The sequence below is a fragment of the Pieris napi genome, chromosome 14 (assembly GCF_905475465.1).
Source record: "Pieris napi chromosome 14, ilPieNapi1.2, whole genome shotgun sequence".
NCBI lineage: Eukaryota > Metazoa > Arthropoda > Insecta > Lepidoptera > Pieridae > Pieris > Pieris napi.
Genome location: NC_062247.1, coordinates 9458554 through 9484710, shown reverse-complemented (window position 1 = coordinate 9484710; position 26157 = coordinate 9458554). Strand labels below are relative to the sequence as shown.

General features: G+C 33.5%; 3 protein-coding genes across 3 annotated transcripts; 2 read left to right on the top strand and 1 right to left on the bottom strand.

Annotated features, from left to right (window-relative positions):
• Window positions 1-1113: 1113 nt before the first annotated feature.
• Window positions 1114-10207, top strand: LOC125056012 (lipoamide acyltransferase component of branched-chain alpha-keto acid dehydrogenase complex, mitochondrial). The gene is made up of 9 exons (XM_047658819.1): window positions 1114-1249; window positions 2969-3150; window positions 3854-4041; window positions 5033-5166; window positions 5688-5912; window positions 6869-7135; window positions 7730-7858; window positions 8758-8829; window positions 9408-10207. Exons 1-9 carry the CDS (start codon window positions 1178-1180, stop codon window positions 9570-9572), a joined length of 1434 nt encoding a protein of 477 aa, XP_047514775.1. The 5' UTR covers window positions 1114-1177; the 3' UTR covers window positions 9573-10207.
• Window positions 10199-13304, bottom strand: LOC125056013 (m-AAA protease-interacting protein 1, mitochondrial). The gene is made up of 4 exons (XM_047658820.1): window positions 13144-13304; window positions 11731-12132; window positions 11284-11482; window positions 10199-10423 (listed from the first exon to the last, which is right to left on the bottom strand). The coding sequence occupies exons 2-4, from the start codon at window positions 12130-12132 to the stop codon at window positions 10239-10241; spliced, it is 786 nt and encodes a 261-aa protein (XP_047514776.1). The 5' UTR covers window positions 13144-13304; the 3' UTR covers window positions 10199-10238.
• Window positions 13305-14747: 1443 nt separating this feature from the next.
• LOC125055771 (beta-1,3-glucan-binding protein-like) lies at window positions 14748-25423 on the top strand. The gene is made up of 8 exons (XM_047658357.1): window positions 14748-14860; window positions 15697-15887; window positions 16699-16853; window positions 20515-20678; window positions 21221-21472; window positions 22122-22282; window positions 22461-22562; window positions 25291-25423. The coding sequence occupies exons 2-8, from the start codon at window positions 15702-15704 to the stop codon at window positions 25390-25392; spliced, it is 1122 nt and encodes a 373-aa protein (XP_047514313.1). The 5' UTR covers window positions 14748-14860; window positions 15697-15701; the 3' UTR covers window positions 25393-25423.
• The last annotated feature ends 734 nt before the right edge of the window (window positions 25424-26157 follow it).

Here is a 26157-nt window from a genome sequence, read left to right as displayed (position 1 = left end):
ATGGACTGTTAATTATTACTATTCGATATTGTTCACAATGGATTTACTGGTGATAAATGCAAATGCCCTGTAATGACGACAAAGGCGTATATTGTAGTACCGAAAACCTTGACTGTAGAATTCATTTACATAATTGTACATTTTGTATATTCTCCGACGTAGTTAGGTATGTGTTAATAGACAATGTGAAATTTATTATCTATGTACGTTTATAGATCAAGAAGTGCGTAGTACGTCATTGTTAGGATCGTTTCATTTGTTTTCTAAGTTATCGTGTTTCAAATTATATCTAGTAGTTGTTGAATCGAGAGATATTAATTTTACTGTCCGTAGGCTTTGATAATTTGCATACAACTAGATGTTGCCAGCCTTACACTTTAATCGCTGACTGAGTTAAAGTTGTCGTTCAATTTAACTATGATAACTATAGCAGATAATCGGCAGAGCGCCTCTGTGATACACCTTAGCAATTTAGAATAGCCTAGAAGAGAACATCGGATTACTTCTTGTTTCATTTTACATAAAGAGATTGTAGCATGATAACCGAATGTTAAATGTTTTTCAACTTTGCTCTTAATTGCAAATAAAGTAGCTGTTATTGTCACACTAAATACCAATATTTATTAAAAATCAGCAGGTGAATGCTGAGTTATACATTTTAAGAATTAATTAAGTTAAGAATAAATTACCTAAATGAAAATTGTTTGTTGTAATAAAACGTGTTTAACGAACACTATTTTTATGCTAAGATTGATATTACGAAATTATTTTTAATGATAAATTATTATAGATTTTATTTTTAATCAAATCAGAGCTTAATCTACCTAAAAATCACATTTATAATGTTAAATGAAACAAAAGTAAGCCCGGTATGTGCGTCTTGCAATTAATGTTATTTGATTATTTATGGGTTGCCCCTGCGTCTCGAGCATAACATTACCGTTATAAATTATATATTATTGTATTTATTCACTTTATTAACATGTTTATTATGTATTTAATAAAAAGAATTGCTTATTGAGTATATTATTTCCAATAGAAATGGTAATTTATTCCTTGACCCTCTTTGTGTTAAATTTAATCAACTTTTGACGACTGATAATGAAACGATAAGCGCGCGAGTTTATTCGAAAACATCGCGTGGCGTCATACTGACGCGTGGAATGCCATTAGAAATATGGCATTATTAATAAATAAATGTATTAATGTGAAAAACTTAAGTCGATGTCATAAAGTGTGTTTAACTAACGTAAGTATTAAGACCGTTATTATAAACATTGCTTACGTTGAACTTATAAATATAGTGCATAATTATTCTCGCTTTAATTGTAAAAACGAAATAAATGATGTAATATTTGAAAACGGGTTAAACCAATACAATTTTTTAAATTGTGTTATCTTCTGTTGCTAATTACAGCTTCTTAGTTATCAGAATGTTATCAAATATGTAATATAAACAAAATACTACTATTTCATGAAATAGTTAACATTTGCATTAGTAAAAATCGTTAAAACCTGATAAAAATTGTTTATAATATAAGCGTAGTTCTAAAGTCCAGAGACCTTAGACCTTATTTGGTAGTATGAAACGCTTAAAACAAATTCAATGCGATATTTTAATTGAAACTTATACGAATTGGATTACAAATTAGGTACCTTCTTATGAAATAACTGCAAATGTATAATAAATAAATCGGTGGCACTACAATCTTTTTAGATCTGGGCATCCGACCTAGAACATTTCCTTTCGCCGTTTTAAAGTAGGTACATCCCTTGCAGTAACATCATGTCTCTTATAATCAAAAACAAATTTGTTAAAATTGCTTATCAGATGTGTTCAGGGTTTTTCCCAAAAACATATTCATTTTAACTACTTAACTTTAGGCTAGGATACAAGTATAACGTCACTACCATACCATTAGGAATGGTAGTTAAGACAGCGTTTCAGCGTGTTCATTTAAAAGTTCTTCGAATTTTTATAAGTTAACAATGCCTCACACATGTTATCGACTTTTGGGACTAACGAAAAGATTCAAAGGGGAGACTTGCGGAATACTCCCGTTTGTCATAAACTTCTTGGGTTTTGAATCACAGTTATCGCTAAGTCTTTTTATCGTCTTCGTCACTTGGTTTTTCTTCGTACGAGCATGGATTAATACCGCACATACATTTGTCCAGCCTTGCGATTCTGTAACTCACTTTTCGAACTCTAACAGCGGTTTTCACAGCGGCGGTCGCGGTCAAATCAGAATCAGAATGCCAAATCGTAAAATGACTGCTTTACGACTGATTTGAGCGCGACCGCGACCGAAATCACGGCCTTAGTTCAGTCTCGCATCTATACATGCAATACTGCTCATTTGCCTATGAATAAAACTGTAATATATCAAATGTGTCTAAGCATAAATTGTGTCTTGGAAAAATGTTTTAATGGCCTGCATATATGTAATCACATGGTGATAATTGAACCTCCGTATAACTTATACTAATAATATAATATAAATAACTGATCAACTTTTTTGTAACTGTATGACAATTATTTAAGATTAGGGTAATTATCAAAATGGAGTTATATAATGGATGATAAGTTTTTGTTTATTGACTTTAAAGATAGCGATTGTTTGTGTTCGTTTGTTTTTGATAAAACTGAGTTTAATATTATTTTTTATACTCAAGTTTTTTTCTAGGTTATAATGCATTTATCGCAGTTATCCTTACTGATACAACTTTCAGCATGACACAGTTACGGGTTATTATATTTTATTGTATTTTTTGACCATCGCTCTAATCTCAGGAACAACTCTAAGCGAAAATTAATTAAGCCTATTAATTGCGCAAGGCGATTTATAACTGGATTTGTCGAAGGCGGTTGCTCGCGGAGCCCATCTGTATGAAATATAAAAATTGAAGTAGAATATAAAAATCATTGTATGAAAGAAAATTAGCATGTAATTTATTTAAATTACAGAGAATTCTACGACAATGTACGCGCACGAACAGCGGTGTTATTCTAGATAAGACGAAAAATAATTTACATAACATTGAAGATTTAAAAAGACAGATACATTACACAAATGTTGCATTGAAATCAGTTGCATTCAAATTATCAGATATTGGGGAAGGAATCCGTGAGGTTGTTATAAAAGAATGGTAAGAAGTAATTGGAGATGTATTTTTACTTCCATTTAGACAATAATGTCCAGTTTACAGGTAATGTCCTGATAATTTATCTTTATACTAGCGGCCCGTCCCGGCTTCGCATGGGTAGACATTTATTGTTTAAATATTTTTGTAGATATTGATATATTCTTTAATATTGTGAACATTTTTTGTTCTATCATCAATAGTTTTCGCAGCGCATGCCATGAAAGATATATTGTAGGCATTTTTTACACCTTGGGTAACATTATTGTAGTTTTAGTAGGCATTTTTCTTGCAATTAAAATAGCCTATATTAATCAGTCATAATGTAGTATTCGAATGGTGAAAGAATTTTTAAAATCAGTCCAGTACTTTTGAGGCCAATTCTTTCCTCTTTATAATATTAGTATTAAGTGATTGATTCCTGACATACTCGACACGCGCTGACGATTTTTGGGTCTAAGACATGCTGGTTTCTGAAAAAATTTCCTTAATTAGCTTTTAAAAATTTGGATTTGCAACTAGCGCTGTGACTTTTGAGTAGCCAATAAAAATACCCAATTAACATATAGGTTTTGTTTAAATTAAAAAAAAGCAAGAAAATTCATAAGCTCAAATTATGCAATCAATCGTTTATTCATACAAATAATTACAGGTAGTAGAAACCTGCCACTGTAGAATTCATAAACTCCTAATGTTTTGGAATTTTCAGGTTTGTCAAAGTCGGTGACAAAGTGCAGCAATTCGACAACATTTGCGAAGTTCAAAGTGATAAAGCATCAGTGACGATAACTAGTCGATATGACGGTGTTGTCACCCGTCTCTACCATGAAGTGGATCAAACTGCATTGGTAGGCCAGCCTCTAGTTGACATAGAAGTCGAAGGAACGGAAGAAGAAGGTATATCAAAACTAAATATAAATATTCTTTTACCGGAGGAGGAGTTGTTTGGAGCACCTGCAGCTGAGTCTCAGCGTCGGACGTCTAGGCAAAATACGGAATACTATCCGTATCGCCTCGACGTCCGTCGTTCCACAACTGAGCGTTTCTTAAGGCAGTTTTTGCCGCGCACCTGTTTGATTTTCCATCTTCTGACGGTTTCACAATAAAATCAAACCTCAATCTTTCCATATTTCGTGAAATATGTGCAGAAAATGTAGTTTTATAATAAAATCAATCGCTTATACTGGTAATAAATAAGGCGCAACATGTGTGAAGTATTTCCGAACCAATTCCACTCAAGTTCCTTCAAGAAAAGAGCGTACTCATTCTTAAAAGACTGGCAACGCACTTGCGAACCTTCTGGCAATGTCAGTGTCCATGGGCGGAGATATCACTTTACATCAGGTGAGCCGCCTGCCCGTATAAAAAAACCCGTAATAAAAATCTAGGAATAGTTTCAGACATTGTCTTTTTGGGATGTATAATCTTAATATATATAAATCTCGTGTCACAATGTTTGTCCTCAATGGACTCCTAAACTACCGAACCGATATCAATCAAATTTGCACATCACGTGCAGTTCGATCCAACTTTAGAGATAGGATAGTTTAAATCTCAAATTATAGTCGCAATTTTAATTTATTGCTAATTATTTGTCTGTTATTATTTGACAGTCACAAATCACAATTCTAACAGATGGCGCCGCGCTGTGTTGAAAGTACCAACGTTTCACATAAGATACTATTTAACATCTGTAACAAAAACCTTAGCCACAGCAACGCTTGGCCGAGTCTGCTAGTTATGTTATATAAAATTATTGTTAATATTCCTACACTGCTATCAACGGTTTAGGTTATAAGTGGGCGACGTAAAAGTATGCTTCTAAAAATTTAAAACAATTAATAAAGTGCTGTGTTTGTAAAATTTAAAATCACACAATTTTTTTCAGTCTCATCAACATCAACAAAAGTTGAAGAAAGTATTAAGTCAGATGTTGCAGCTTCTTCGCTGGTAGACAATTCTAATACAAAAGGCAAAGTTCTTACAACACCAGCTGTTAGAAGAATTGCCTCTCAGTTCCAGGTTAGTAACAATTCCTTTTCTAAATACTATACTTTACTTCCCAGTCGCTTTTTAAATAGCAGGTATAAATTTATTGAAAGAAAATAAACATAAATTATAAATAATTTTCCTAATAGTAAAAACCATTATTACAGTTGACTCTTTTTTAATATAACATCAACCGGACTGGCGGTTCACCACCTGATGTAAAGTAATACCGCCGCCCATGGACACTCACATTACCAGAAGGCTCTCAAGTACGTTGCCGGCCTTTTAAGAATTGGTACGATCTTTTCTTGAAGGACCCTAAGTCGAATTGGTTCGGAAATACATCAGTAAGGTGCGCGGCAACGCGCGCAACGCTCAGTTGTGGAACGACGGACGTCGAGGCGATACGGATGGTATTATGTATTCTGCCTTGACGTCTGACGATGAGATCAAAGTTTTTTCATTTAAAGAAGTTTAGTGCTAGATTTATTCAATACTTTTAGAACATAAAATTATGGCAATTCTCAATATGTATTTAACTAAACCCTTTCCAGGTAAATCTGAATTCAGTCCCAGCTACCGGTAGAAATGGACGGCTGCTCAAAGAAGATATACTAGCATACTTAAATATTACTTCTGATAAATCAAATGAAGTGCCAGACCTTCCTAATGAACCTGTAATTGAAGTTAAGTCAAAACCAGAAATAATACTAGAAGACAAAGTGGTACCTGTAACTGGATTCACTAAAGCTATGGTTAAATCAATGACGGAGGCTATGGTTAGTATTTCATTTGCAGTAGCTTAGTTCAAAAAGTAGGATCTAAAAAATAAGGATATTTTGTTTTTTCTATTAATGTTTATATCGTCCCATATACCTCCATTCCTCGCTAAATGCTTACCAAGAGTTTAGTGTTAAATTTAATGCTGTAGCTGTAGCGTTATTAAATACAGTGGAATCTCTATAACCTTAACGAAAGCAATTGTAACTCGAACGAAATGTTGTTTCCTTACGAAGTATTAATAATACATATTCATACTCTATAACTCGACTTTCAAAAAGGAGACTCCGTAAGTCGTAGTAGTACAGCCTTGCGATTCAGTAACTCACTTTTCGAACTCTCACAGCGGCGACGCGCGAGAGTTACAGAATCGCAACTCGCAAGGCAGATAACTTAATTAATATGTAATTATATTTCGAAATCGCGCCTCTGTAAATCGAAGATTCAGCAGTTAAATCATAATATGTATCTCGAAGTTCTTGTTAAAAACTCGTTAACTCGATTTTTTTTACATTTCCCTTGACATTGGAGTTATAGAGATTCCACAGTAATATATTATTACGTATGACACATATTGATTTAAGTGTACTTTAGAGATACCTACAATGTACGACTACAATCGCTGCGATATATACAGCTAAGGATATATACAAATTCTCGACTTTAGCCACTAGGTCTTCGGGTTAATCAATCTTTAGAGTGGTCGATGATCCTCCCTTCAGGTCGGAGGAAGAGCAGCGAATTCCTTCTATCCACAATAAATAAATTTAACTAAATCAGTGGCGCTAGAACCTTTTCAGTTCTGGGCCTTAGATTTCCGTATCGGTTTCATGATCACTAGTCAATCTAATAGGCAAGTAGGTGATCAGGTGCCTGACACACTCCGTCTACTTTTTGGGTCTAAAGCAAGCCGGTTTTCCACCTTACCCACGTTATAACAAATTTACTATTTCAGAAAATACCACACTTTGGTTTTAGTGACGAATACAATGTTACAAAATTAGTAGAAATGAGAGAGACACTTAAACAAATTACCCTCAAGCGTGGAGTGAAATTGACTTACATGCCTATAATTGTTAAAGCCGCTTCTTTAAGTCTACTTAAACACCCTATTTTAAACAGCAGTTTGGACAGTTCGTGTGAAAATATTATTTACAAAGCAAGTCACAATATAGGCGTTGCTATGGATACGCCGAATGGATTAGTGGTTCCTGTCATAAAGGTAATTAATCAACAAGTAATTAAGTGTCAGGCCAAGTTAACAAGAATAGCTGACGGGCACCCAAATATCATACTCATAAAGAATAAATCAACATAATTACACTGCTTTAACTAAAGTAGTCTATTATCTTTTTCTGTCAAATCGTGTTTACGATGCGATGAAAAGAGACAGATTATCACTTTAGTTAAACCGGTGTAATTGGATTGCATTTGTTTTTATAAATAAGTGTTATGGTGTATTCGTCTCCAATACACATAACACAAAAGAAATTGCCAAAATAATTCGACTTGATCTTTATAACATAGTATATAGATATGACGTTTTTGTTGTCGATAAAAACTGCTGACTGATATTAAATTTGACTGCGTTTTTACTTTTTATATGAAATAATTTTTATCTCCTGTAATGTGAAGGTATTTCTAAAACTATTATCGGTTTGCGATGGAAGCGTATTACTTAACTAAGATATATCTGACCCATTTTCCATTAGTTTACACTTAAATGGAATTTGTTTTATGCAATCTTCCTTATGTGATTTTCTATGTCAATGACATAACTGTGTTTCCTATTTCTTATTTAAATGCATTTTTTTAGAATGTCCAAAACAAAACTGTATTAGAAATAGCCAAGGAGTTAAATCTCATACAAGAGAAAGGCGCGAAAGGTCAACTCGGTCTAAGTGACCTTTCAGGCGGAACTTTTACGATTTCGAATATTGGAAATGTAAGTAAACCGTTGTTGAAGAAGAAAGGCAGTAATAGGAGATCCTATTACTGCAAAAAATCATTTCTAAAATCAAACAAAAAAGCTTTTCACATGAAAGAGTATTTATTAATTTGCACTAAAATTTGAATTCAAGAAAGTATTGGTTATCCGTAGGATTCACACATGCTAGCAGTGTTTGAAATTTTTTGTTTCATATTTTTCAAAATAAAATAAAGGCAACCAAAATGAATTTTTAAATTCGTGCTTTCATTAATCGTAACGATAAACTAAGCTAAAACCAATACGAGGGGTGATCCAAAAGTAATGATAATCAATATGAAATAAGGATATTTTAACTAAAAAAAAAAATATTTCTCTACATAGTCTCCTAGCAAGTCAATACATTTAGTCCATCTTTTTTCTTAACCCATAATTCCCTTTGAGTTCTTAGTTGTGTTAAATCGTTGCTGCCGTTACTATTATTTTTGCGAATTGCAATAATAACCCTACAACCTTAATGAATCAGCCTCAGATGGCCTTTTTCGAGATCATTGAGTGTCTTAAATTTCATGTAGGTGATCAGCCTTCCATCCATGCCTTCAATTTTAGGGTCTAAAGTCCGCTGGTTTCATCACAATTTTTTTGAAAATTACAAGTGTTATTTAACAAATGTCCATAGTAATGCAGTAGCACTGGTTCGAAAGCACGACCTCGGGTTTGAGAGGAGTACGCTTAAGCCACATGGCCAACACTGCTTCACTACAAATATACTTAGTAAATGTATGTCCAAGCTCATGTGAAAAATGACTGAACCAGAGTTTATCTGAAATTTCGAAAGAACAGAAAATAAAAAATACAACGTAGAAGGAACGCTACATAGAAGTACCCACTAATTAATTAAACTAAATGTATTACAGGTTGGAGGAACTTACACCAAACCAGTGATATTACCAACACAAGTATCCATTGGAGCTTTGGGAAAGATTCAGGTACATTGAAATCAATTTTGATTTTGTGTTTCTCACAATCGCGTTGTTCACTTTACGACGCCATTTCAAGGCACTCCAAATTTGCGACTTTGGCACTCTGGATATTAAGGAAATAATTCAAAATTGAAACGTTAGGTAGATTAGGGTCTTAATTGAGTAGGATAGCGCTGTTTGCTATTATTTGTAATAATAATAATAATTTATTTTCAAGAATATGGTACAAATATGTTATGGTGGTACAATCTAAAGTTCGCATATTCGGCCACACATATAAGTGCAAATTTGTCTTAAAATGTAGAACAGAAGTTACAATTATTATATTATTTTATCACTACATCATCACATTATTAAAATATATTATTACGTTATCAAATTAATATTAATTATGATGTTCCATCATAATCATTCATAGAATATTTTTTTTCCAAAAGTAGCACATTAAGTCGAGTTTTAAAAATTCTAGAAGGAAGATATTTGAATGTTTTTGGTAAATTGTTGTAAACCTTGATTGCCATACAAGTAATATTGGACTTAATATTAGTAATATTGCTTAAAAGTGACTTGTGTTACTTTTACAGAAATTACCGCGATATGACGAAGAGGGAAACGTCAAGCCTGCACATATTCTAACAGTCAGTTGGTCCTCCGACCATAGAGTAATTGATGGAGTTACCATAGCAAGATTCTCAAATGACCTCAAGAGTTATTTAGAAAACCCGTACCTCTTACTATTGGATCTGTAATTTATTGTGAATGTCTCGCAAGAATGTCATACAAATGCTATGGAATTATACAAGTGTAATAAAATAATGACGCCATCTTGGACAGGCCTAACAAAGAATACATAAACTGTATAGCAAAATTAGCTTAAAAGTAGAATCTAAATCGCTATTGTGAAGTGGTATGCTAGTTGCGATTGCGTTGTGAAAATGTTTATTAACCACCATTCAACAGCTTACAGCTCGTGTTAAAAAAAATGTCAATAGGTTGCTTGATCAAGTGTTCTTAGATTTCTTACAAATTCAACCATTTTATTGCGTTACCGATTTTGAATTAAGATAAAAGGTAGCAAGCCCGGGATACTAAATTTGCTGTTTCTAAAGATTAGGTTCTGAAACGAAAAAAAGTTTGTTAAATTTTCCATTTCAGTGGCGGGGTAAGCATCAGGATTACGAAAAACATATAAAATGTTGGTTGTCATATGGTGCTGTGGCTAAAACCATGGATAAAGGGTGAAGCCATTTTTTTAATGATCTGACGATTTACCCATACCCCCATGATTCTCTGACCCCACATGATTTTCTGACGTGTTCGAGTAACGCGTAAAATTCTATGATCTGGCATAATTATTTATAAATAAAATTCTTCGTATTGAAAATGATTTTTATTGTAAAAATAAGCTTAAAACATTATCGGCGTAAAACTTCAAAACGTGTAACTTTAAAAAAGGCTATAGTCCATTCGGGTATACTGTTAGGTGTGTATTCGCGGTGAAACCGTGCAAAAATTTCTGTAAATATCAACGCATCTATGTTGTTTATCGGTGCCCATTTCAGTGCTAAAAACGCCATGTCGACGTCACAGAATTTCTTATCTGCAACAAATATTTATTAAATATAATCTTAACATATATCTCTAACAATATTTTTTTAATCATAAAAAAAGGCAACTACTAAAGGTGGGAACTGACCAAAGTTACGAGGTGTAATGTAGCATTCGCATCGAGCGTGTTACGCTGTGTTCTAAAATCGGCGTAACATGCTCGTCAAAACTCTGTACTCCGCTTTCGCCGCCAATGTTAACGAGATGGCCGACAGCGAGGACGCGTTGGTATCTCTGATTCTACTTAATTATTGTTTCATCCAAATTAAGAAGAAGAAAAAACGTTACTGGACATCAAACTTATTTAAAAACAGAGGCGTATGTAGTGGTTTCTCATTGATAGCAATTTTAAAAAACCAAATGATTACTGGACACTATTAAGACTTTGTACGCATGTCTCCGATCGATTTTGAATAACTCGTGAATTTAATTGGACAAAAAGTACTTTAAAAAAAACACAATTTATAGAAAATCATAATCATGATCACTCGCGACGTGCCGACAAGTGTATGCACAAAATGCTTCATGATAGGCGAAGACAGGTTAACTGCCACAGTCTGCAAGATGCTGTTCCGAAAATATAATAATAATAATGTAAAATTTAAAATCCCTTTAAGGACAAATTTGCGCGCCATTGTGTGTGGCAGAATATGCGAAATTAAGATTGTACCACCTTACACATTTTTGTACCATATTCTTGCAACAAATTATTATTATTATTCCTTTCTACCGTAACACCGCTGAAAAGTCTCCGTGCCTTGTTAGGGGAATGCCTATTTGGGTCGTCACAGAGTCTCACATCACGCAATAAACAAATGGCAACTCTACTTTTTAATATGAAGGAAACAATACCAGCTATCCGGATAAAATAGACTTTCCGGGGCGAGGAAATCTGTATATCTTTATGATTCAAAGCCAGCAGCGCCCTCTGTTTCTCGCCCCAGTTGCGATCAAGATCACGTAACAAGCTCAACCGAGCTGGCTTCGTGAGAAGACCATTCAGTTCGCCGAGTTGACCTTCACTTATAAGGTGTGTTATACGAGATATTGCCTGGAATTATCACAAATATAAATAAAACAGGAAACTTATTTTCCGGCCTCATACCTAGTAGAAGTTGTTGGGCAGACACGTTTCTCATGTTTCCCTGGTATAGCAATTGATCGGCAAAAGAAATTAATACAATATTTTGTTTTTATTATTTTTGTTTCATTTAATTTTGCTACACTAACAAACAACCGCGTTGTGAAAAACCATAGCTTAAAAATATTTCCTAGTTTACAACAAAAATTGTGTGTAACCTGTGTCGCTCCAAATTTAAAATCCTTTTCCCGGAACGTCGAGTCCCAAACTCGTCTTAACACAATAAAGTCGATCTTAGTCATGAGCCATGTAAACGGATTTTGTAGGAGTATCAGTTTTGGTATCCGTTTACTTTTCTTAGAAGGCCCCTTTCGGCGAAATAAGGACAAGTTGTTGTTAAGCAATTCGAACCTCTTTGAGGCCTGCGGTTGTCTTCGGCCATTTTGCGGTCTTTGTTCCAACTGCTTATATTTTATTGGTCCTTGGCTGCACCAACAGCGGATTGATTGAAGGTTGCACGTGTATAGATTCGTATATGATTTTATCAACTTAGAATTTTGTGCGAACGGCGTTGCAAGTGACCAACATTGTTTTAGTAATATAATCTTCGAAGCTATCATCTGTAAACATAGTTAATAAATGTAACAACGAGTCCATGTACGAGCTTGCTGCTAGTTGGTTATCGCAACGAATTATAGTTTTTTAATCGTGTAAACAAAAAGAAAAAAAATAATTGCCTACAAACATCCAGTGCCTCAGATTTATGTATCTGTTTCGTGGTCATATGTTTTTTCTAATAGGCAAGTAGGTGATCAGCCATCTGATACACGCCATCGACTTGTTGGGTCTGAAGCATGCTAGTTTCCTGACAATGTTATCCTTCATCGTACAGAAACTCTATTGGAGCCCCGGCTATCCTAACCTACAATCCAGGGATGAGAGTCGCACGCAGCAGCCACTAGGCTAACACTTCTGTTGCCTCTTCACGAGTTATAAGAGCTAACTAACTAACAGCTACATTATAAAGAGTACATATAGACTGGTGGCAGGGCTGGCAAAATGCCACAGTCCCCCGACCCAAGAGGGCCCCTGCCCAAGAGATATTATGTTCTATGGATGAATGTGAAGTCTCCAATACCCTAGCTAGGGTATAGTGGGCTAGCGTGGGGTCTACAGACCATTCCCTCTCGCCTAAGAGAGGAGGCCTATGGCCATTAGTAGGACATATACAACGTGTAATTGAGTACGCTGAAAATCTCGAAATTTATTAAAATTAAACGGAGTACAACGTGACGATTTTTACTGATCGGGCCCCATCAAAACTATTTGCCACGGGCCCCAAACGGTATAGTTACGCCACTGGAAATGGCCCAAAGAATGAGACACAAACATTATGCGAGTACGAAATGCATATTATGTCCTTACTCCGTTGGTTAGTGTGACGGGGACGGACGTTACTTGGGAATGTTGCTTCAGTATTGTATAGTTGTCTTAATGTGAAGGCCGTGCAATGCCGGAGTTTTATCTTTACATCTACGCTACTTGAGGGATTTAATTTTAATACTATAAATAATTACGGCAAGAAATCACAAAGAACTTAGGAGCCATTTTTAATTTTCAATTCAACTTACAATTATCACCTTGCAACGGTTTCGCAATAAGAAGATTCCCAATCTTTATCACTTACATAATTTTACCTTCATTTTTAGAATTTATTATAAATTAAAGACGAAAATTTTTGATATCTTACATACTACAGAAATTTCGACAGAATTGACGCTGACGGTACATCGGTGTCATAATTTTAAAGTAGGTTTTATTAGATGAAATGTCCTATAACTAGCAAAGGAAGGATGTGTATTGTGTACTGTAAAATGTTAATTTAAATTAAATAGGTTCTTTCCTTTGATCAATAATATCAATTAAGTAATAAGATTATTTGATAATTAAGTAGATATTTAATTTATAATCGGTCACATTTAATTTATATCACAAACGCATATAAGATTATCTTTCTAATAACAGCCAAAATATCAGGATCAAAATGGAAGACAAACATGGAATGCTTCAGGGCAGTATTCTCGGTCCCACGCTGTTCTTTATCTATATAAATAGCTTGTGTCAATTACAATTGCCGAGAAAATCGTTGCGTACGTCGATGTATGTAAAATACGTGTCAATTAAATTTTCAACCAAAATTGTATATAGCGTTAAAATTATAAGCAGGTTTATTATATTTGCATTTCTTTAGAATTTTCCTTATACATCTGCCTTCACATATGAAAATGTAGATATAATGATACCATAGTGAACAATAAAATACAATGCGATCGCGTGTATATAATATTCAATATGATTATACAATAGCTTGTATACATTACATACATATATAACCCCTATTCAATAATGTAATAATCATGCATATGGATTAGTTTCAATATGGAGACAAATTAAAATGTTACCAGTCGGTCGTTGATTTTACATCATATTAATTTGTTTGCATTTAGACGTTTGGTGAGTTGACTTATATAAATTATGCAATACTTGCTGCGTTCTCTGTTTATTTCTTAATAACAACATAAGTTATGTCAGATTTAATATATTTTTTAGTCTTTTACTATTTCACACCTCTTCATACAAAACAAGGCAACTATTTCAAATTCCTCGGTCTAAAACAAATATACATTACTCATCACTTAACTTCAGACGTATTGTTAACTCTCATTTATAATCACCAATGCATCTTATAATTTGTACGTTTTATTGTAAAAATATGTTTTCTTCAATTTTATATAATATTAATCTACTAATAAGTCTACGCACGACAGACCTATTGAGAGCCTAAGTGCGGACTGAGTCCACAAACCAATCTACTCAGTCAAATAAATAAATAAAAACCAGTCGTAATTTTGAATCGTTTCCCTACTAGGCTATAGAAATCTAACTCCTAGTAAATATATTATATATATCAACTATACCACTAGGTATATAATATATATACTATATAGTGCAATTAAAAACATTATCCGAAACCGCAATGTTTTTAACCAAAATTACGTTTAAGTGTCATAGACAACTTTTATTAAAGAAACAGACGCAGAAATATGTCTGCTCGATTCTGAGCCTCTAAGTTTAAATAAAACAATATATTTTCATAATTTAATGTTGTTGTTGTTTTACACAGCTACTTGAATTTTGGAGATAACTTTCTCAACAAGCGATAGCTAGATATTAAATATGTGTAAGATATGAATTATTAATATTATTTTTTGATGGCAGGTGTGTTATCTATAGAATATATAAACCAAATCTAGTAACCATTCGTCGCAGTTCGCATATCATTCTACGGTAAGTTGAAGTAGCAATTTCATATAGCTTTTACATTTAATTGGCCCATAGACTAATACGTCAGTTTATTCTTTTTTTTTATATGCGGCCAATATGTTTGTTTTCTTTTAATGTATAATCTTCATATATAACATGTATAGACTATTTATTTAATTCGGATTTCAGTTCATCTAATACTTTAGTTTTAGTATGATTTTTTATATATATGTATAGTGGTCTAGGCTATAAAATATGTTAAGCTTATAATCTTATAAATTCGTAAAATATTTTTTTTTTATTATAATAAAATTGTGTTTTTATAATAAGGATTCTTAAATCTATTGCGAGACTGCTATGCATGTTTTTATTTTATTTCGTAACTAGCGACCCGCCCCAGCTTCGCACGGGTGCAATGCCGATACTGGTGTATTTAGTATCCACCACAGAAAAACTGTGAACGTTGTATATAAAAACATAGTGGCCCGCTCCGGTTTAGCACGGGTATTAAATATATAGCCTATGTCACTCACTGAAAAAAATGATTAAAATCGATCCAGTAGTTTTGATTTGTTCATTACTGCCCGTGGCCCGCACGCGTTAATCTCGTAGGATTCAGCCTACCTTTGCACGGTAAGCGAAGAAATTGAATTATTTATGACATTACATTAGAAACCTGAAAAATGCATATAAATCTTCCTCTTCAATCACTCTATCTATTAAAAAAACCACATCAAAATCCGTTGCGTAGTTTTACAGACTTAAGCATACATAGGAACAGAGAAAGCGACTTTGTTTTATACTATGTAGTCATTAATCAAATTACTACAGATTTTTCGAATGTATTAGTTTTTGTTTAGGAATCATGTGGGCACTGTTAGGTGTGGTGGCATTAGCCACAACAGCATCAGCATGTCGGCCAAGCATGACCAGCGTGAGTGGCAGCCACGCCCCGCAAACCGTATGTTCTGGTGACATGATCTTCGCGGATGACTTCACTGAGTTCGACTTGGAGAAATGGCAACATGAGAACACGCTATCCGGCGGTGGTGTAAGTTAACATATTTAGCCAAAATATTATTAAGACCACTACAATAAAAAAAAATAGTGGCGGAGAGTTTATTGCCTGTTCTTCTCTTCGGTTCTACGCCCTTGATTTGAGAACTGGCAGTAAATGTAAAATTAGAAACATTTAATGTATATTTGTTTTTTGACGTTCAAGTGTACATTTTGTTACCTATATGAATGAATGATTTTGACTTTTGACTTTTCGGAAATCGGAATAGATAAGTATATGTAAGACACTTACTATAGCGACATCTATAATCTACGGCTGCAATCAATGTACCCTGAAACGCGCTAACGAAGTTATTTCTACCGCTATAGATATATATATGTAACTTCTCTATTCTCTTCACGATCTCGGCTAGTCAGACAGATCCTGGATCCCTTTACGTCGGAGAAAGCGCACAATATCCTTCCTGTTACAGACTATTGTTAAATGTAAATCATTTGAAGAATCGACATCTATAAAATGGTTTAATTAAAATAGCACTGGCTTGTACAAAAAAAGACGAAATGCCCGTCGGTTAGAGACAGGTTTTTATATGTTTTACAATGAAAAAAAGCTGCCTGCTGGACCGAAACATTTATTTTGTTTTCTAAACCGATAAAAATATTTTTTTTTAATTTGTAGAGGACTAATTTCCCTTAATTAAAGCGATAGCACTGTTCTCTTATTGAGGCGAAATCAACCAACAAGTGAACAAAAGTAAAGTAATTGTATCAATTGTACTCTTTCAACTAAGTGTTCCACTTAAATCCCTAACTAAAAATGTACTACTACTGAATTATTTTTTTAGAACTGGGAATTCCAATACTACAACAATAACCGATCAAATTCATACGTGCGAAATGGTATTCTATACATCAAGCCCACGCTGATGTCAGACCAATATGGAGAGGGCTTCCTCACCAACGGTGTGCTTAACGTGGAAGGAGGAGCACCTGCTGATAGGTAATTTTCTAATCTTTTTAGGTGAAATCACTGACTCAACTTGGAATCCAGCGAAGATAATCTTCCATAAACAAATGTATTTCCCCAAATCTACAATTTAGTGTAAAAAAATCTGTGCTGGCGGTGCCAATTAAAAAAAAGTCCGCATGTTTTTGAAGTTGACTCCTTTTGGTGCGTTAGGGAAATATAATGAGAGTAAATCTTAATAGACCAGTGCAGATAGCTTTTAAAATAAATAAAAAGTGAAAAAAATAATAGTAGGATGAAACCTATTGGAAAGGGAAGATAATATTATAAAAATTAAAGGAAAAATAATTTACGGGCGATCTGAGGTCGGGAAGGGGTAGGGGGGGTAGTTTTAAGGGTAAAAAACTGTTTATCTCGATTTCCGGCAAAACTAAAAGTCCTATCGAAGAAAGTTAAATGGCAAAGTTGTAGGTAATAAAAAGATCTAAAACTTTTGTATTCACACATTTTTCACATACCTAACCTCAAAATTTATGTAAAAAATTCAAAAAACCAAGTTTTTGGTTTTTAATTTTTATCTTTTACAAAAATTATTTTTTTTTAACGAAATTTGGTGAGAACTTACCTTTCTATGTCCCAAATACGCTGTAATTTATTTGATTAAAAATATTTATTTTTTCACCTTATTTTGAATTAATATCGAAAAAAACACCCTAATTTTCAATCGAAAATTCACCCGTCAAAATATCAGCTTTTTACAAAAAGTTGGTGTGCTTTCAGTTTGTTGAAATCTCTACTTTCCTATGGTAAAAATATATATATATATTACCATAGTAAATCTTCTCAGAAAATGCAAAAAATCGTATGCAGTAACGCCCAGACCCGTCATCCCCTTCCCTACTTCTCTATGAAATACGAAAATTATGCACACGTTTTTTAGTTCTCGGTCGCGTACTTGTTACCAAGTTTTCCAGTTCTAACTTCTAACTTAAAACGGGATCTTACCTTAACGGGGTCCTCATATGTTTTTCTTTTATTAGCAAGGCTCAGTTGACTTTAATGAATGTCAGAATAAAATTTCTTTGTAATTGACGTGAAACATAAAATTTAATCTGAATAACACATTTAAATAGGTATTATTCTTACTCTTAACACGTCTAATGCCAAAATGTGTAAAGTATACAAAATTTAAAACGCTTTATTATGCAGAAAAATAGATTCTTGTACGTGATACTTGCATTAGTTATAATAATGAATTCATTGTATTTCAAAAACAGTTGTAAACAAGCAATCTTTATCTTTAAAGTAACAATTATTTATGAAATCTGATCCATATCGGTCCTGAATTTATTAAAACTTATTTTATCGCCCAGATTTATAAAAATTATATAACATTTATAGTGATAACCTAATCTTACAGGACATATCAGATTGAACATATTGATTTAATTGATTTATACGCAGTCTTAACAATGATCAGATTATTAGATATGAACTACACAAATGCAATTTTAAACACTGAAAAATAATTAAAGAGACATAATATTATGTCATATGCCTAGTAGACCAGTGCCAGATAGCCTTTAAAATAAATAAAAAGTGAAAAAAATTACAGTAGGATGAAACCCATTAGAAAAGCAAGGGAATATGATCAAAATGAAAGGAAAAATAAATTACGGTCGATCTGAGGTCGGGAAAGGGTCGGGGGGGGGGGAGTTTTAAGGGTAAAAAACGGTTTATCTCGATTTCCGGCAAAACAAAAAGTCCTATCGAAGAAAGTTAAATGGCAAAGTTGTAGGTAATAAAAAGATCTAAAACTTTTGTATTCACACATTTTTCACATAACCTCAAAATTTATGTGAAAAATTCAAAAAACCAAGTTTTTGGTTTTTTATTTTTATCTTTAACAAAAATATTTTTTTTTTAACGAAATTTGGTCAAAACTTACCTTTCTATGTCCCAAATACACTGTAATTTATTTGATTAAAAATATTTATTTGTTCACCTTATTTTGAATTAATATCGAAAAAACACCCTAATTTTCAATCGAAAATTCTGACGTCAAAATTTCAGCTTTTTTCAAAAAGTTGGTGTGCTTTCAGTTCGTTGAAATCTCTACTTTCCTATGGTAAAAAATATATATATATTACCATAGAAAATCTTCTCAGAAAATGCAAAAAATCGTATGCAGTAACGCCCAGACCCGTCATCCCTTTCCCTACTTCTCTATGAATCTTCTTTAAATTATAATCAGATGCCTATTTATTACTATTTTAGGATAACTTATATATACCTGAGTGACCTAAAAAAAAAATTTAGCCTTTAGATGGGCTAAAATTTTCGTATTTCATAGAGAAGTAAGGAAGGGGATGACAGGTCTGGGCGTTACTGCATACGATTTTTTGCGTTTTCTGAGAAGATTTACTATGGTAATATATATATATTTTTTTTACCATAGGAAAGTAGAGATTTCAACGAACTGAAAGGACACCAACTTTTTGAAAAAAGCTGAAATTTTGACGTCAGAATTTTCGATTGAAAATTAGGGTGTTTTTTCTATATTAATTCAAAATAAGGTGAACAAATAAATATTTTTAATCAAATAAATTACAGCGTATTTGGGACATAGAAAGGTAAGTTTTCACCAAATTTCGTTAAAAAAAAAATTTTTTTGTAAAAGATAAAAATTAAAAACCAAAAACTTGGTTTTTTGAATTTTTCACATAAATTTTGAGGTTATGTGGAAAATGTGTGAATACAAAAGTTTTAGATCTTTTTATTACCTACAACTTTGCCATTTAACTTTCTTCGATAGGACTTTTAGTTATGCCGGAAATCGAGATAAACCGTTTTTTACCCTTAAAACTCCCCCCCCGACCCCTTCCCGACCTCAGATCGACCGTAATTTATTTTTCCTTTCATTTTGATCATATTCCCCTGCTTTTCTAATGGGTTTCATCCTACTGTAATTTTTTTAGGTTTCAAAAATTATCGGCACTGGTCTATAGGCAGGCATTATATTACAGGATAATTGTTAGAATTAATTAATGTTTAGGTAATATTAATTGACTGGAAGATCTTTCTTTTAATTTATACAAAGACTACATAGAATCGTGTTGGCCTAGTGGCTCTCATACGCGAGGTCGTAGGTTCGATCCCCGGCTGTGCACCAATGGACTTTCTTTCTATGTGCGCATATAACATTTGCTCGAACAGTGAAGGAAAACATCGTGAGGAAACCGACATGTCTTAGACCCAAAAATCGACGGCGTGTGTCAGGCACTGGAGGCTGATCACCTACTTCCCTATTAGATTTAAAAATGATCATGAAACAGATTCAGAAATCTGAGGCCAAGACCTAAAGAGGTTGTAGCGCCACTGATTTATTATTTATTTTATTTTGTATAGAATCGTAGCAAAAAGTTCAAAAAAAAACAAAAAAAATACTTATTCATATTCAAAAGAGCAGTATTAACGTAGTAGCTATGCGCGACTGTCAATACTAAGGCTGTGCGTTCTAACCCCGGTATTGATGTTTCTATGTGCATACGCAATTAACTTACTTGCTATATACTTATTTGGTATATAACCTTTTTTAAGAAGGAAAATCTTTATAAAAAAAGGTTTCATAAAAAGGAGATAGCTCAGATTCTATCATCTATCATAGCAAATCAGATTCTATGATATTTTCCAGATGTACCAACCCACAATGGTATGGATGTGAGCGTACAGGAACGCCACAAAATATCTTAAACCCCATTAAAAGTGCCAGGCTGCGTACAGTCAACTCCTTCAGCTTCCGTTATGGGCGTGTTGAAGTGAGGGCTAAAATGCCGGCTGGTGATTGGTTATGGCCAGGTACAGTACATCTGATTTCATACTAATATTAAAATAAAACAGTATAAGGTTAAACATACGATTATTACAAAAGATCCAATTCCACCTAGGTGTAGATTTATGACATATGTCCAATTAATCCCAGAGCCACGAAAAATCGACGTGTATCAACACGTCATCATGCTGATTTTCTAGTTGCGAATAAAGTATAAATATTAATGAAAGAATAGCTTGGAGCGTTACCGACAGTTATAATAGTTGAATAAATAGATACACCTTCATGCTAATATAGACCTGGCCGCAGAGGCACGTCTTGGTCAAAAACCTAAGACAATGGTTTGGTCAAAGCACCAAGTAATTTTTTAGAAGCGCGGCATCCAAAATTAAACTAGCCATGATAACCGCCAACATTCGCATGGAGATGGCACTATAAAAAGAAGAAGATGAAGTATCTTCTTCTTAGACCAAACCAATCTTATTAACTAGAAGACAGGAGATCTTTTAGGTACTATTCGATCTTTGGATGCTACAAGGCACTTTTATTTGATAAACCCTTTTTACAGCTATTTGGATGATGCCAGCCTTTAACTCTTACGGTACCTGGCCAGCCTCTGGAGAAATCGACATTGTAGAGTCTCGCGGCAACAGAAACATGATGTCGAACGGCCAGCACATTGGTACACAGGAAGCTGGATCTACTTTACACTATGGACCATTCCCGGCACTCAACGGCTGGGAAAGAGCCCACTGGCTTAGGCGAAACCAACAGGGTTACGACAGAAACTTCCACAGATACCAACTGGAATGGACACCAGGTAAAACTTCGGCGAGGACGGGCTGCCATATAAATCAATCAATATCACACCACATAATTCCACGTTTACGATATTATATATAAACTTCTAGAAGTAAATCCGTCGGAATTGGTGTACCTACTGTTTTCAGACAGAAGCCAGATTGAGTTATTTTTTATACTTAACATTTAACAGGGGGCAGAAGACTCATTTTATTTTAGTGATACTGCCGCCCATGAATTCTCATACTGCCAGAGGGCTCGCAAGTGCGTTGCCTTTTAAGAATTGGTACGCTCTTTTCTTGACACACCCTAAGCAGAATTAGTTTAGAAATACTTCAATCTCCAGCTGATTTAAAATAGTGTGAACCATTGAAATTAGTATTAGTTAAAGTCGTTTGCTGTGTTGTTAAGTATATGTAGAAAATAATATTACTTCTCAAGTGATTTGAGTTGCTACATATTTCACAAATTTTATGTATTCGAAATCTAATAATCTAATAATTTAAAAAGATTATGGATCTCTCTAAATCCGCCTATAAGCTTCAATGATGTTATATAACCGTTCATAAATTACGTGGTAGAGGAGCTACTGAAAGTATACACAGAATGTACTTTTAGTAGCTAAGAACTACTACTGTAAGTCAAATAAAAACAGTAGAAAATTTCAGACTACCTCCGATTCATGATTGATGACCGAGAAATCGGATACATCGCACCACCAGCTAATGGTGGTTTTTGGCAGTTTGGAGGTTTCGGTTCCAATCCGAACTATCGTAACCTAGACAACCCATGGCAGTCTGGCAGCAAAATGGCACCATTCGATCAGAAGGTACTTACATAAATAAAATAAAATTCAGTGCTATTAATATTTAATGCACTAATGCAGGCATCCTTATTGATATAAGATCTATTTGTTATGAGTTAATTAGAACAAAAAACGATTCATTTAATTAATACTTAACTATGCTTTCGTCATTAATAATGTTAAACCATAATTTTCCTTCCAGTTTTACCTCATTATGAACTTGGCTGTCGGAGGAACTAACGGATTTTTCCCTGACGGTGTATCAAACCCAGACCCTAAACCATGGTGGAACGGGTCACCAACTGTAAGTCAGACGGATTGCAATCTTTTACTGTTTCGTCTTTTTCCGTCAAATTGTGTTAACGCTGTGAAGAAGCGGCAAATGAATACTTTTGTTAAAACGGTGCAATAAGACCGATTTATTTTTTACATCTACTAATATTATAAGCGCGAAAGTCTGTAAGTATGGATGAATGTTTGTTACTTATTCATGTTAAAACTACAGAACGGATTGTAATGAAACTTTACAATAATATAGCTAATACATGAGAATAACACATAGGCTACAATTTATAAAGATATTGTGCTAATTTTCCAAAATATCAAGTAGAAAAAATCTAAATCGAAAAGACAGGAATGTCCGACCATAGGCAACTTTATATCGAGTTAAAAAAATCCAAAGCCCCGCAGTTAATATACTCTGAATATGAAGCCATTGACTATGCTAAATTTAACAAACTATTCACGACCTACAATTTAGATGTAGCAACACTTGATTATTCTTTACTAGAAGATACGATTAAGGACTGTGTAAGGAAATGCAAACAAGTAAAGAAAAAGATACTTAATCCACCTCAGAAAGATTGGATAAGTGGAGAAGTCATTAGTGCAATTCACTTTAGAAACCAATTATGGGCTGAACTGAAAAAAGATCCTACAAATATAGTTTTTCAAGCACAATATACTACTACAAGAGATACGGTCAAAAGGAAAATAAGGGAAACTAAAGATAATTACTTCTCCAATGAATTTATTAAACACGCTAAAAACCCGAAAAAAATGTGGAGTCTAATAAATAAATTGGCTAGTAACAAGCTAAATAAAGATTGCACACCTTCCAAACTTATTATAGACACTAAAGAGTTAACTCAAACAACTGATATTTGTGCTGCTTTTAATACATACTTTTCTACCATAGGGCTAAAACTAGCCAATGAAATACCAACACAATTTCACATTAATTTTACACTAGCACTTCCTCAAAGTCTTAACTCTGAACTATCTAACTTTAATCCATGCACAACACTTGAAATCACTAATATAATAAAAACACTAAACACGAATTGTAGTACTGGAATAGATGGGATCAATACTAAAACAATAAAATGTGTAATTGATCATATTTCTGAATATCTCTCGATCTGCTTTAATAAGCTGCTGCATAAAGGTGAATTTCCGGATTCTCTTAAAAAGGCCAGAGTTGCTCCTATCCATAAATATGGCCCCAAAACCGAACCCGGCAATTACAGACCAATATCTATTCTACCTACAATATCAAAAATATTAGAAAAGATTATTTACTCACGACTTGACACTTACTTGCAAACTAACAATTTCATTTTTAAGCGCCAATATGGTTTTAGATCAAAAAGCAGCACTTTATCAGCCACAGCCGATCTCGTTAGCGACATAAAACAAAATATTGACTCTAAGAAAATGGCACTGGGTGTCTTTATTGATCTGAAAAAAGCGTTTGACACCGTAAGCCACAACTTATTGCTTAAAAAATTAGAATGCATAGGAATAAAAGATTGTGCACTAAAATTATTCAAATCTTATCTATCAAACAGAACCCAGATAGTAAAAATAGGTAATGCTCAAAGTTCAGAAATACCAATAACATGCGGCGTCCCACAAGGATCTATATTAGGTCCATTGTTATTTTTAATATATATTAACAACATTCACGAACTCGGTTTACACGGCCGAATCACTCTCTACGCTGATGACACCTGCTTATTTTACTTTGGTTCAAATATCCAGTCTTTGGTTGCTCAAGCTCAATCAGACCTAAATGTTCTATCTTCTTGGTTTCAACAAAATCTTCTAACAATTAATATTTCAAAAACATCTTATGTAATATTCAAGGCAACAAATAAACTCATTCCTATCTTTCAACCGCTTAAAGTTCAAGACGTTGAAATCAATAACAAAAAATGGGAGAAATATCTGGGTCTTAGAATGGATACAAATTTAAAATGGAACTTTCATATATCACACATAATTACCAAACTAAAATCACTTATAGGCAGATTTTGGTCAATATCTAAATGCATTCCGCAATCTGTACGTCATTTGATCTATAATTGTTTAGTCAAGCCACATTTCATATACCTAATTGAAATATGGGGTACAGCATGCAAAAACAAAATTTCTACAATACAAACACTACAAAATAAATTAATAAAAGCACTATTCAGATACAATTTTTTAACACCTACTAATAAAATCTACCAAGAAACTAAAATTATGACGATTAAACAACTATATGTTTATAGTACCTGTATCCTTATTAAAAAAATTTTAAATAACTCTCTACATAGTAACTTATCATTTAATAAAATCAAATACACCACTACACGCAATACTCGTCGAGCGAGTTTGCTTATCTTGCCAAAGCCGCGCACAAATTATTTAAAGAGATCTATTAGGTATGAGGGTGTGCAATTGTTTAATCGGTTGCCGTCTAAGGTTCGTAACATTAGCGTGTTTGATCAGTTCAAAAGGGCATTAAAGACACACATCAGAATGGGCCCATTAGACTAAAATTGGGTTAGCTGATGACGACGTGTATCTCGTTCGTATATACTTAATATTAAATTTCTCATGTAAATAAAAAATAATTTTTGTAATGAGAAATAAAGTTCTTTAAACATTAAATCGACATAATTTTTATGCACTAATAGAATAACTTATAGGGTGAATGTAACTCTCATCGTTTTTGAAAATTCTAAAGAAATTTTCTTTTGCAGGCATCTAGAGATTTTTGGAACGCGCGCAACGCGTGGTTAAGAACATGGAACGGTGAGGATGCCGCTTTGCAGGTCGACTATGTCCGAGTTTGGGCTTTGTAATATTTTTTAAAATATATGTATAAACTATAAAGTATTTTTTTTGTCCTAAAACTTTTTTTTACATTATACATAATATACATATAACATTTATCATAAATGAGAAGTTAAATTGTGGGCAATCGAAATCTAAAATTCAGAGTGTATTCTGAAAATTTTAGGCAACTGGCAACACATAAAATACAGATTATTAATAAAAAACATGCACTCATAACAGCAAATAAATGTGTTATCCTTATAGTACGGGAGGTAGCAACGTTTTCGAGAAAGAATTTCAGGTCAGCTGATTTTGTGATATGTCTTCCTTCTTGCACTTCTGGTTAGAGTCTGGGCAATCTGGCTGGCGGTAGCGGTTGCGTTCATTAGTGCGCATCCTATCTGTCCAGGTAATAATCCTGGATTTTAAAAGCATTTTAAGAAGCGTAATTTTTAATTTTTCCATTTTAAATACGTCTACCTGACAATGACAATTTACGCTTCTTAAAATGCAATGCTTCATCATACTGCAATACTTTATCATTTTAATTCAAGACTTAACAATCGAATTAATGTCTGGCAAATTCATTTTCAGTTTTTCTTATATTTAAATAACACAATTAAAATTAGACATTCTAAAATACTTTGAAATTTTTATAAAAATAAAACTTAAAATCGCTCTGGCACATAGTTAGCAACGTGAAAAATGTCTGGCAATAAAAAAAGTATGTCAGGTAGACGTATTTAAAAACGAAAAATTAAAAATTACGCTTCTTAAAATGCTTTTAAAAT